The 13,138-nt window shown below is 39.4% G+C and overlaps 1 protein-coding gene across 1 annotated transcript; it reads left to right on the top strand.

Moving 5' to 3' along the window:
* Nucleotides 1–3,755: 3,755 nt before the first annotated feature.
* Nucleotides 3,756–4,510, top strand: LOC122643327. The gene is made up of 3 exons (XM_043836960.1): nucleotides 3,756–3,937; nucleotides 4,007–4,380; nucleotides 4,473–4,510. Exons 1-3 carry the CDS (start codon nucleotides 3,756–3,758, stop codon nucleotides 4,508–4,510), a joined length of 594 nt encoding a protein of 197 aa, XP_043692895.1.
* Nucleotides 4,511–13,138: the final 8,628 nt, after the last annotated feature.

A 13,138-nucleotide genomic window follows, 5' to 3' on the forward strand; every position in this document is an offset into this window, starting at 1 on the left:
CTTGTGTACAACAACATGACACTGAGGGTCGTATGAAGGAGAGATTTCTTAAGATGCAGCCCCTCACTTTTGCTGGGATTAGCAGAGACATCTTGCTACCCGTTAAATGGGTAAAAGAAATGGAGAAAGCCTTTAAGTTTCTGGGCGGTAATGAAGAGCAGAAACTTATATGTGCTGGATACAAGCTCCAGTACTAGGCAAAAGCTTGGTGGGAAACTACTAGGCCTATCTTGGAGGCAACACACCCAGTTATAACTTGGGAAATATTCAAGCAGGCCTTCTTTGCAAATTACTTTTCCACCAGTGTAAGAAAGAAGAAGGAGATAGAATTGGCTGAGCTAACACAGGGACCTAAGTTTGTGTTAGAGTATCAACAAAAATTTGAAGAGTTGTTCTTCTTTGCTCCTCCTCACCTGAGTGATGATGAATCAAAGACACAGAAGTTTGAAGATGGGTTGAGGCCACAGATTGCCTCTATAATGGCCACTAGACCGACTCAAGGATACTCAGAGATTGTGCAAACTGCAAAGAAGATTGAGGATAAGCAGAGGGATGCTTATCATGTTAGTCAGTCATCCGGTAAGCGAACAACCCCATTCTTTGATAGAGGATTCAACAAGTTCAACAAATCTTCTGGATCTAGTGCAACTCCAGCCTTGCCACAGAAGAGTTAGTCTGAGTCGACAGTGTCTGGACCAGTGTATGCAAATCCTACCGCCAAGGCAACAGATGCAGCAGCTCCAGCAAGTGCTGCAGAGTTTAAATGCTTCACTTGTGGACAGATGGGGCATACTTCTAGGACATGTTACCATAAGAAACCTGTATACCCTGCTCGCCAGCCAACTAGTAAGCCTCAAGGCCGGGTCTACTCTATGACTGCTAGTGAGGCTGAAGCTAACCAGAATGTGGTGACTGGTATCAATCTAAACTTATACTTCATTGTGTTTTGATTAATGATGTCAAGCATATATAATCATTAAATCATGACATATAGGTACCATTCTTATTTGCTCTACTCCTGCATACACCTTGTTTTATACTGGAGCAACGCATTCTTTTGTGTCTCCGTCTTTTGCCAAGAGAATTGGTGTAACACCAAAGTGTTTGGCAGAGGGTCTAGTAGTCAGTATGCCCACTGGGTCAAGGATAGACTTAAACACGTTGTATGAACCATGTGCCATGAGGATTGCTGGCAGAGACATGAATGCCCATCTGATCCAACTCGATATGATAGACTTTGACATCATATTGGGGATGGATTGGTTAGCAGCGCACAAGGCAAGTGTACTATGTGCAGATAGAAAGATAGTATTCCAGCCTAGAGGCGAGAAGGGATTCATCTTTGTGGGTGATAAGAAGAAGAAACCCAGAAAGATGGTGATTTCAGCCTTAAAGATGAAGAAGATGTTGAACAAGGGATGCCAGGGATACCTTGTGTCTGTTATGGATACTAGGACACAGGTTAGGCCTATATCAGAGATTCCTGTTGTAGGGGAGTTCCCTGATGTTTTCCCTGATGACTTGACAAATCCACCTCCACCAAGGGAGAATGAGTTTGTGATTGATCTAATACCTGGAGCGGCGCCGGTATCTAAAGCACCTTACAGAATGGCACCGACAGAATTAAAGGAATTGCAGACTCAGCTTCAAGACTTATTAAAGAAAGGATTCATTAGACCGAGTATCTCTCCTTGGGGTGCTCCAGTCTTATTTATGAAGAAGAAAGATGGTTCCATGAGGATGTGTATCGACTACAAAGAGCTGAATAAGTTGACGATCAAGAATAAGTATCATTTGCCAAGGATTGATGATCTCTTTGATTAGCTTCAGGGTACCCAAGTCTTTTTGAAGATTGATCTCAGATCGGGGTACCATCAGCTTTGAATCAAGGAAGCCGATGTTAGTAAGACAGCTTTCAGGACTCGGTATGGACACTATGAGTTCCTGGTTATGTCTTTTGGCCTTACTAATGCTCCTGTAGCCTTTATGGCCTTGATGAACAGAGTCTTTCATGATGTCCTGGACAAATTTGTGAGTCTTCATTGATGATATCTTAATCTACTCCAAGAATAAAGAAGAGCATGCTCAACACTTGAGATTTATTCTGCAAAGGTTGAGAGAGAAGCAACTTTATGCAAAATTCAGCAAGTATGAATTTTGGTTGGCTCAAGTTGGTTTCCTAAGCCATGTAATTTCAGCCAGAGGGATTGAAGTAGACCCTGGGAAGGTTGAAGTTGTAGTAAATTGGGAGAGTCCCAAGACTGTGACAGAGATAAGAAGTTTTCTGGGATTAGCTGGATACTAAAGGAGGTTCATAGAGAACTTCTCCAAGATAGCTATGCCCATGATACAGCTTACCAGAAAAGGTGCAAAATTTGAATGGAATGAAGACTATGAGAACAGCTTTCAAGAATTGAAGAAGAGATTGGTAACAACCCCAGTCCTTGTTCTTCCTGAAGGAACTGAGGGGATGGTTGTATACACTGATGCCTCCAAGACAAGGGCTAGGCTGTGTGTTGATGCAGAATGAGACAGTCATTGCCTATGGTTCTAGACAACTAAAGGACCATGAGAAGAACTATCCCACACATGACCTAGAACTGGCAGCTGTTGTGTCTGCATTGAAGATGTGGAGGCACTACCTGTATGGTGAAAAGATTGAAATCTTCATAGACCATAAGAGTTTGAAATACTTCTTCACTCAGAAAGAGTTGAACATGAGACAAAGAAGATGGTTGGAACTCATCAATGATTATGAGTTTGACATTCAATATCATCCTGGAAAAGCCAATGTTGTGGCTGATGCACTCAGCAGAAAGTCCTCTGATTGGGCAGAAGGTATAATAGTGGTTAATGATACAATTCTGAAGGATTTACATGCATTGGAAGTGGAGTTTATATTTGGGGAAACTAATAAGTTAGTTTCATTCCTGACAGTGCAACCATCACTGAGAGCCCAAATCATATCAGCCCAGTCTTCTGATAAAGAATTCCAGAACATTGTGAATGGTATTCGTACTGGGACACAGAAGGATACAGATTTCACGGTGACACCTGATAGAGTTCTTTTGTTCAAGGACAGACTATGTGTACCTAATGATAGTCACTTGAAGGATTTGGTTTTACAAGAGGCCCATCATTCTCAATTTTCTATACATCCAGGTGGTACAAAAATGTACCGAGATCTGAAGTAGTATTTCTGGTGGCGTGGGATGAAATATGATGTAGCAACATTTGTTTCTAAGTGTTCTACTTGCCAACAAGTCAAGGCTGTTAGACATAGACCACAGGGACTTCTGCAACCCCTAGCCATACCAGAGTGAAAATGGGAGAATATCACGATGGACTTTGTTACTGGCCTTCCTCATACCAGGAAGGGAATGGATACAATTTGGGTAGTTGTTGACAGATTGACCAAGACAGCCCATTTCATTCCCATGAAGATTACCTACTCCATGGATCAATTGGCTAAACTTTATGTGGACAATATTATCAGACTACATGGAGTGCCATTGAATATTGTGTCTGACAGAGATCCCAGGTTTACTTCAAGATTCTGGAAGAGTCTACAAAGGGCTATGGGTACTGAGTTGAGCCATAGTTCGACACACCATCCTAAGATAGATGGACAGTCAGAGAGGACAATCCAGACTTTGAAAGACATGCTCGGGGCATGTGTACTTGAGATGACTGGAAGCTGGGATTAGCATTTGTCCCTAATTGAGTTTGTCAATAGCTACCATGAATCTATTGAGATGACTCCATTCAAGGCTCTGTATGGCAAGACATGTCGTACTCTGCTGTACTGGGATGAAGTTGGAGAGCGACGTATTTTGGGCCCTGAACTGATCCAGAAGACCTGTGAGAAGGTGGACCTAATAAGAGAGAAGATCAAGGCTGCACAGTCCAAGCAGAAGAGCTATGCAGATAGAAGAAGGTAGCACATACAGTTCAAGGTTGGAGAAAAAGCATTCTTGAAGGTGTCACTAATCAAGGGTGTTGTCAGATTTGGGAAGAGAGGAAAGTTGAATCCCAGATACATCGGCCCGTTCGAGATCCTAGCTAGAGTTGGTGCAGTGACCTATCAGCTTGCACTGCCCCCATCACTTGCCGATGTACACGATGTATTCCATGTCTCTATGTTGAGACAATACATCCTTGACTCATCACATCTGCTGCTACAGCAACCAGCCGAGCTCATTGCCGATCTGATCTATGAAGAGGTGCCAGAAGAGATTATTGATGTGAAAAAGTACAATCTGAGAAATCGAACTATCTTTTTTGTGAAAGTCAGGTGGAGTAATCACTCTGCAGCTGAGGCATCTTGGGAAAGAGAAGACTTGATGAGAGAGAGATACCCTTACCTCTTCGATCTCCCAGGTACGTCAATTTCGAGGATGAAATTCTAATAAGGGGGGTGGAGTGTGAAATCCGCAATAAATTTAAACTTTTTGGAACTTGTGTGATTTCAGGTTCCAGCTCTGAGTCTATGGTGGCATCGATGCTATAGGCTGCATCGATCGAGGATACAGACAAATCTCTCGACACTCCTATGGAGGATCCAGGGATTCTTCTCAACCTGCCCTTTTGGAGTTAGAGGACCCCTGTGGAACCCCGCACTGGAGTTACCTGTGTCAGATCTGTTGCCTGGAGGCTATGCAAAACCTCTCCCTTACTTAAACTCGATGTAAGTATAATTTAAATGTATTTTATAGTGTTTTGTATGATCAAATAGAATTAGAGGGGTATTTTAGTCAAATTGCCTCTGTGGGACCCATGTCCCCAGTGGGGAATCTTGTTCCTAACATTTATCCGTATTCGGATTACCCCTGATGTCATATGACATCATTCTATGGTTGGAATAGAATAATAAGTACGAAATTCTAGTTAAAATCAATTTTAAGAATTAGTTTTAAAAACTGACTTTTACTTTAATGGACCAAACAACCCTTAATGATTAAACCACTATAATTACAATTCTCATTTCACTATTCACTCATTCCTAAACTAAGAGAACCGAATTCAGACTTAGAAATTTGGAGAAAAAATAGAGAAAAAAGAAGGAAAGAAGGGAGAAGAGAACTTACCTTGGGAAATTCGATCCTGGCTTTGATTTGGAAGCTTGGAAACCTCCCTTGAAATCTTGGAGCAGAAATTCAAGGCTGCATCTTCTATCTCTGCTGCTGCACATATAGGTAAGCTTCAAACCTTGCTGCTCCCATCTATCACTTCCCTAATCTCTTTTCTAAATTCACTCTAATTGCAGCCTAAGCTGCTGGCTACCATTATTGCTTGCAAACTAAGCTTGGATGATCAAATTGGACCTAATTAATTACTATTTTGAGCCCAGCTATGGTTCAGCCATGGCTGCAACCCATAGAGACCCCCAATTCCTAGTTGAATTGGTTAGTTTAGAACCCTAATTTGATTAATTTGGGGTTAATTGTTCTAATCCCTAATTTGGATTAGACTTTGAAGTTAAACCTTGAAATTAACAACCAAATAAGCTGATCCACCTTAAAATTAGGTCAAATTATGAAATTCAACTCATGCATGTGAATATCCATGCAAGGAGAACAAAACCCCCAATTTTGGAGTTTGAATCGGATGCAGAATCAGGCCCTGAACCGATCGACCGGTTCAGCCTGGGTCAGAATCTGGTTCACTCTTTTTATGCCCAAAATACCCCTTTGTAGTTGGGTACTGATCTGAACCCAGTCCGGACCTTAATGCTTGCTGTTTGTCTACTGTTATAGGACTATCTCTGCTGTTTTTCTCCTGTTGTTGTCTGACCTACTAGGATCTTGTTGCCTAGGCTTGCTTAACACTTCAGGTAAGGGAATTTGAGTTAATTTCTACGTATTTGTTATCTTAATTGCTACTTGTTAAGTGTGACATATCATGCATCATCAATACTATACTGATCATGTAGTTTATTAGCTTTATTTTCTTTGTATTAGACTCCATGCGAAGTAGGTTGCATTGGCATCTTGCATTGCATTGATATTTATTGTTATTGTGAATTTGTTGATGGTGAAGTACTGTACTTTTATATTTCATCTATCCATACATTACCATCATGAATAGATTTCACTGGGCTTGGTTGTATATCATCATCCAGTACTATGTCCCTTACCAATAGGGGAAGAGGTGTTGGACAACCCGTGGTACAACCGAAGGGTATGCCAGGGTACCATTCACTGTCCCATGTTAGCGTGAATACTCCGCTGTGGGAATAAATAGTAGGGTTGGTCTTTGGGGGTCTCCTGGTGTGGCTGCCTGGTGACATGCCTCTACTGGTGGGTCCTCACCGTGGTAGAATGGTTTCGCTCAGGTGACCGACGTCTAGTTACGTGTTTCCGGGACCAAGGTTAGCATCTATCAAAGTAGTACTATTACTCATGAGACTTAGTATCCATGTTAGGAGCATGCTAGACTAGAACATGCATCATGAATTGTTGTGCTAGGTTTTGTATGCATTTCCTTACTGGGCTCAGTTGAGAGCTCACCCCTGTGGTATACCTTATTTTTTTCAGATGAGGCTACTCTCGGTGTTTCTGGTACTTCTGTGGGGACTCCTTCTGCTGAGGATCTTCCTACTGCTCATTGAGTTGATACTCCTCTACTGGTGGAGCATGAAGCTTCGTGTTCATGTGACCGCTGCGCATTCTCCTGATCTTCTTGATTGATCAGACTATCTCTTCCTCTTTTTGTTATAACACTTTTGTAGTAGTTATTGCACATAGTCTTTTTGAGTTTTAAGTTACATCTTTTGTGAACAACCTTTGTAACTCAGTTGTAATTAAATGTTCATATATATATATAGTTGTTATCACTAGATCTTCCTTATTACTGTTTACTGCCTTATTTAATTGCTTCCGCTACATTTAATTCTGTTATTTGTGAATAAGACTTGCGAATAGAGTACTGCACTTGCGATCCTGAGAGATCCAGTCACACTTGGCCCTTATAAATCGGGCCGGGGTGTGACACTTAGAGAATTTTAAAAAATCTGAAATTTTTATAAGTGATGGCATATATTGTTTTTGATGTTTTTTGAAAGTCTGAGGTCCAAATCCTCTTGGTAATGACTTTTTCTCCCTCAAAGGTCATTTTGATCATTTTAAGATTATGGATAAAAAAAAAAAACCAAATTTGGTCTAGTTTCTTTGGATATGATAATACTTCCTAATGCATTGATTTTATCTTTGGTTTAAGGAATAATTGTATTGAAAATCATGCAAACAATTTACTATTTTGCCCCCAAAAGGGCAATTTATTCTTTTGCACTTAAAAATATGAACATTTATAAAAACAATCCCAAAAAAATATGATGTGTCCCTTTCTGTTTTCTAGTATATTAGACTTAATCCCTCTCTAATTACATGCAAACACATTATATGTGTCTTTTTTTTTTCCTTCTTCTTTTTAGGGGGGGGGGGGGGGGAGGGAGGTGGTACTTCATAGCATGTAGTGCCTTGAACAGAATTATTTCATAGAGTGGGTATGCATGTTGTCACACCCGCATGTCACTTCTTGGGAGGATTCGGCTAGTGACTCGATTACCCGAAGTATTCGTCGACCTCCAGGATCCAAATGTAGTATTTACACGTCACATGCATAACACAATATTGGGATAACAAGTGTTTCATTGATCAGAGTGCACAAAAAGTAAATGTCTACAGGTTTATATATATTATTTACATTGAAAGTCCCAACAACCCGATATCCCTAAGTTCACAACCATCGGGCCCACACATAACCATCCTAAAATACATACTGTGGAAATTCTTCCACAAAAAAGGATAGTAATAAACAAAAGAAATCAAAAGATAACACCACGTCATCAGTCCCTATTCTCCAAGGATACCTTAATCACTCGTGTGATAGGGGCCACACTCTTCTGGGTCCACACCAGCATGTTCACAATAGTCATCAGCCTCCGCCTCGAAGTAATCCTCCCCGCTACCATTACATCTACCTGCAAGATCATCTAAAAAAATATTCCACAGGGGTGAGCTCCACCGAGCCCAGCAAGTAAAGGATAGACCACACATAAGCACATTCACACATAAAGCAAAAATCTTATATGCATGGATTCAATTTTAATCTTAATTTCACCTAACAAAAAATGCCTAAGTCTCTAAATCTGTGCTACGCCAACAACTCGGGAAACATTTTTGGTTCCTTCACACTTCCCCAAAACGTAACATTAATTGTTGTATGGAGCCCACACCGATAGTAGTATTTTATTTATTTATTTTTTTATCCTCCCTGTGGGTAGACTCCGATAATCATAGCCTGAACCCCATCTTGGCGTACGCCACACCCCTCAATGACAGGGGGCTATGATCACCCAACACCTGAACCCCTGCTGGTAAGGATTGTAACACCAGAGAATGACATTCCAAGCCATATGCAGACTAATTGGCATAGTATGAGGTGTACAGTGTTCCCGTATCCCATACTACGGCTCATCATACCACTTATTTTCAAGCCGACTACGACATCTATTCTAACACAAAGATTCACATTTCAAACCATCACATCATCATCACTCCACATTTCCATATCCATAGACCATAACCATCAGTCAAAAGATCATTTTCGAATAAAGACAATATTCATTCATATGCATGATTTCCTAACAAACATTCTAAATGAAATAAACATTCCTAAAATAAATCAAGTCTATCCCCATTTACTTTGTATTGCTTGTGTTTATGAAATCGGACTGATTCTTGAGTTAGTTGCAGATTGATTCGATGGCCAAAGAGCTATGTCCTATCATTAATGAACCAAACACATGTGTTAGGAGGTGTTCTAATGTTATTGGAGTCCTAGGATAGATTAGGATTAAGTTAGAATAAGTTTGGAGTCAAGAACACATTTGACAACAGCACTGGTCTGTGTGAGAGGTCAACCACTGACACAGACCAATGGACTGAATACGAATTTCATAAAAGAATTTGGGTTTTGGAGGGGCTTTTGAGTTGGTTTCACCAATTCACATTAGGAATAATTTCTACATATGGAATTGAGTTCCTATGGCTTAAATTGGGTTGGAAAAATGGGTAATTGAAGAATTGGAGATGGGAAAGGGGTGCATGCAATGGGTTTGGGATTAATTTTATGAGCTATAACCATGCATGATAGAAATTCGTTTTCAATTGGGTACAAGCTGATCTATAAAACATGGATTGATTAGGTATTAACTTGGAAACAGAATTAGATGGAGTCTTTAGGTTTGGATTCCAACATGTACAAAAGGATTGGGTTCTAATTACTCAATTTCAGTAGGCAAGATGATGGATTGATAAATTTATTACCATAAAACAGAATTATAGTATGAATTGATAGGTTTAGGAGAAAGTAATTAGAAAGGATTTAGGTTAGAGTTCATGGATCATACATGCAAGAAGGGAATTGAGTTCACAGAGATCGGACTTAATATGCAAGGTAAGGATTTGGGTTTCCAATCAACTAAACTCAACGTGCAAGGGAATAGAATGATAATTTCTTATCATAAAACAAGAATCACAGCATGTTTCTTAGGTTAAGGAGACAACAATTAGTTAGACTTTAGATTGAAAAATTGGATTAGACATGCAATTCCATAAATTCTAAACTAAGATTATACATCAGCATGGTAAGTAACCAATTCGCAGTTTTAAATTCTGAAACCAAGCTTGAGAAGAAAAATTAGAGATAGAAATTATCCAGGTTAGGCTTGCATGAATGATGGGGTGAATAATATAAACATAAATTGGAAGCATGAATCTGGTTTCAACAAAGGGTTGAGAAAGAACCCAATTAAAAAAAAAGAAGAGATGGGGAAAGAAGAGATCAATTACCGAATTTAAAAGCCTAGGGTCCCTTCCCTTCTTCTTCTCTGCATCCAACGATTGAAATAGTGTAGGTTTTAGTTTTTAGAAGGTTTATATAGTAGTGGTTATTAAGGTCTGTTTGGTTTGGGTTAAATTGGTTCAAAACTGTTTTTAAAGCTGAATTAGTGTACATGGGTTAAGTATGTGGGTCCCACATACCAACATTGTTGGGGGAACATATCCACAAGGTAATTGGGACGCGGTGGCAAGATCCCCAACTCGAGATACTGGGCCTCGCACTCCTGAGACAGAGACATACAATGACAATAGCACTGGTATGTGAGGGAGGTCGACTAGTGCCATCGACCAGTGTGTCATTGTATACTGTCCAAGTGTCGGGACACCCCGGACATTGGTATTTTCGCTCACAAACACATTCCCAGCATTATTCATATTCCCAAAATACCCCAAGGCATGATTAGAGTCGCTTACCATGATTTATACATTAGATTGTGAATTTTGCAATTGTACGGAGGGGGGGTACACGTCATTTTGACCGCAAACGACGTGTTACCACCGGGATTCTTTCTTCATATTTTACCCATTCGAACACTCAACCAACATTCCCTAACGTACACGAGGCCACAACTTTGGGTTCCGGACCTACAATTGGATTCAGGTTAGGGTTCAGGTCGAAATAAGCTAAGCTGTAACACATGTATTTTTTTTTTTCTGGGCAAAGGTTTCTTAAATGGTCCATTTGGATAAACTTATTCAAGTGGTCAACTATCTGCCACATGGTAGATCATATGTGGCTCAAATTTTGTGGATTGATAGACTCCATTTCTAAGTTCCCTTGCTTACATGTCAAGTTGCAGCCCAAACAAAGTTTGTAAGTGGCAAGGTAAAACTTTGAAAAACTAGGAACTGTGGATGATGCATGGATATAAGAGGCTGAAAAATACAAGGACCAATAGATAAACATTGGAATTTATATGATTGAATTTTAGTTTGATATTTGAAAAAATAGTGTACCCATTAAGTGTAAGACTAATCTAATAGTCAATCAGTCAAAACTAACTGTGGAAGAAGAGGCTTACTGGACATTTTTAGGTATACTTATTGAAAGGAGTGATGGAAATGGTTATAACGAAAAGAATACAAAATTTTTTCTTTTTGTTATAATTTTCATGAAAATGACCTTAATTAATGTTTTCTAAACATGTCCTAGTGAATTCAAGATGGCCTACTTCATGAATTCTTTTGCATATTTTGCGATTTGGAGATGGAATGTGTGATTTATCACTAGTAGCAGATTCTTGTATGAAATGATATTTTGTGATCTTAGTCGAATAAACAATTCCATTTTCAATACAAATTTAAATATAAAGAGATAGAGAAGATTTATCCGTGATGAAAACTCATTAGTATCCTATTACAAGGCAACTAAGTATTTATGACAATTTTCACCAAGAAAAAGAAAAAGTATTTACCGGCAATGAAAGAATCTACATAATTAGAGTAATGGAGAATTTGGGATATATCCGAGGAACGGGGAATTTGGGATATTTTATGTTACTAGTTCCCCACTCATTTTTAGGCAAAGTAAATGGGTAATGGTGTCTTCTATCGTTTGTATCCATTAATTTATTGCCATGTGGCATAGAGTGAAGTATAGAATTTCACTATTCACGGTAAAATGAAGGGAAGATACATCTTATGTGTAATATAAGACATGTGATTACATACAACGATATGTGGATTGTGGAATTTACCAGTTATAAAAGTTTGAAGCACTGATGATTAGATGATTCTAACTATTAATTGAATGGGCAAAAGATCGCTACTTGGTCGCAGTCTCTACACAAGCGTTTGGGCCAATGGGTGAGCACGCCTGGGTATCCACCCAAGGGGCAGTGGCATCATCTCACAATGCCCTATGAGAGGGCGTAGGAAACACCAGCAAGTAGAGATCTTTTTTCCTAATTGGAAAGATGGAAAATCCATTAGATAAACCATAAGTCAAAATTACTGGTCAAGTTCAACTATTTTCCAACAATGCTTGCTTATTTTCTTGAATAGAAGTGAGTTTTTAAAGTAACTTGAGAAGTTTTATTTTCACATGTGATAATTTTGGATTGATTGAAACTCAGTTTATGACTAAATGTTGATGTGTACAAAGGAGTTATGGTGAAGATATATAGAATAAAACATCTTACATATTTGTGAAAATACCTTCTTCATCTTAACAAAAAAAAAACAAAAAAACCTTCTTCATAACTTCATTTTTTTTTTTTTGGATATGTTTTTTCTACATCAATATTAAGGAAAATATCTCCTTAATGGTTAGTTTTGCCTCTTGGTAGGCCAATTGTGGATGAATTTTGTGGACTAGTAGACCTCGTGGTCTCCTGCTGATGCTGTCGAAAACTGAATGAATGGCATAGGCAGTCAGATGCACCAACCTGTACAAAAGGGAGAGAACACCAGAGTTGAACCGGGGCTACCCCAATGTAATCCTCCGATGCCTAAGTCAGTTCTTAGGGCAACCAGTTAAGAGGGAGAGAGAGGTTTGAGAAGAAACGTAGAACCAAACCAGGGTTCTTCGACTGTAGTTGAATTACGTCTAGAATTGGTTCTAAGACGCGGGTTTGAGTTCAAATTTGCTTACCAAGTGTCTTCATCTGACCTTATAGATGGTCATGATGATATGTCATGATGTGACATGATGGGACGTCGAGCCCTTATAGGACCTAAGATTTGCCGGCTTACATAAGCATACCTTAAATGCGAAATGGCTTGTCAGATCGAAGATAATCAACCCTTTCGCTAGATATTGGATTACCTTAAGCATGCCTTCAATAAATGTTGCCGAAGTATAATGTGACTTAATACGTGGAGATAGGATGTAATGAATATGTGGACGATAGAGGTCTGTTCTCCGTTTCCCTAGGATGAATAGACATTGTTTGCGCCATCCTGATGGCTGTGGGCTATGGAATGGCGAACTATTGATCCTTGGTTCCAAAATCTTCTATGAGTTGGTCCCGAACCACACCTCTTCCAAACCGACTTCATAATACGCCACGCTTCAAACATCCATGGAAAGGACTTTTAGTGACATATCACCTACTCACATTCCAAAGTTTAGACCAATTCGAGTTTGCCTAAATTGCAAATTAAGCAATTGAAAATTTTGGGATTGCTAAGAGAATGCACAGAACTACATTGAACTTGCATACATGAGGGGTAAGGCATAAGAAGAGGTAAATGATTGAATTTGAGGATGAAAATTTGATATCCCATCTAGA

This window comes from Telopea speciosissima, chromosome 10 (genome assembly GCF_018873765.1).
Source record: "Telopea speciosissima isolate NSW1024214 ecotype Mountain lineage chromosome 10, Tspe_v1, whole genome shotgun sequence".
Lineage (NCBI taxonomy): Eukaryota > Viridiplantae > Streptophyta > Magnoliopsida > Proteales > Proteaceae > Telopea > Telopea speciosissima.

Excerpts from the sequence above, each read along its gene's own strand:
- LOC122643327 (XM_043836960.1), top strand. The coding sequence starts at position 3,756 with ATGACTCCATTCAAGGCTCTGTATGGCAAGACATGTCGTACTCTGCTG. Across the intron at positions 3,938-4,006 it reads AGCTATGCAGATAGAAGAAG|ATTTGGGAAGAGAGGAAAGT; the intron begins GTAGCACATACA and ends GGGTGTTGTCAG. Across the intron at positions 4,381-4,472 it reads TTACCTCTTCGATCTCCCAG|GTTCCAGCTCTGAGTCTATG; the intron begins GTACGTCAATTT and ends GTGTGATTTCAG.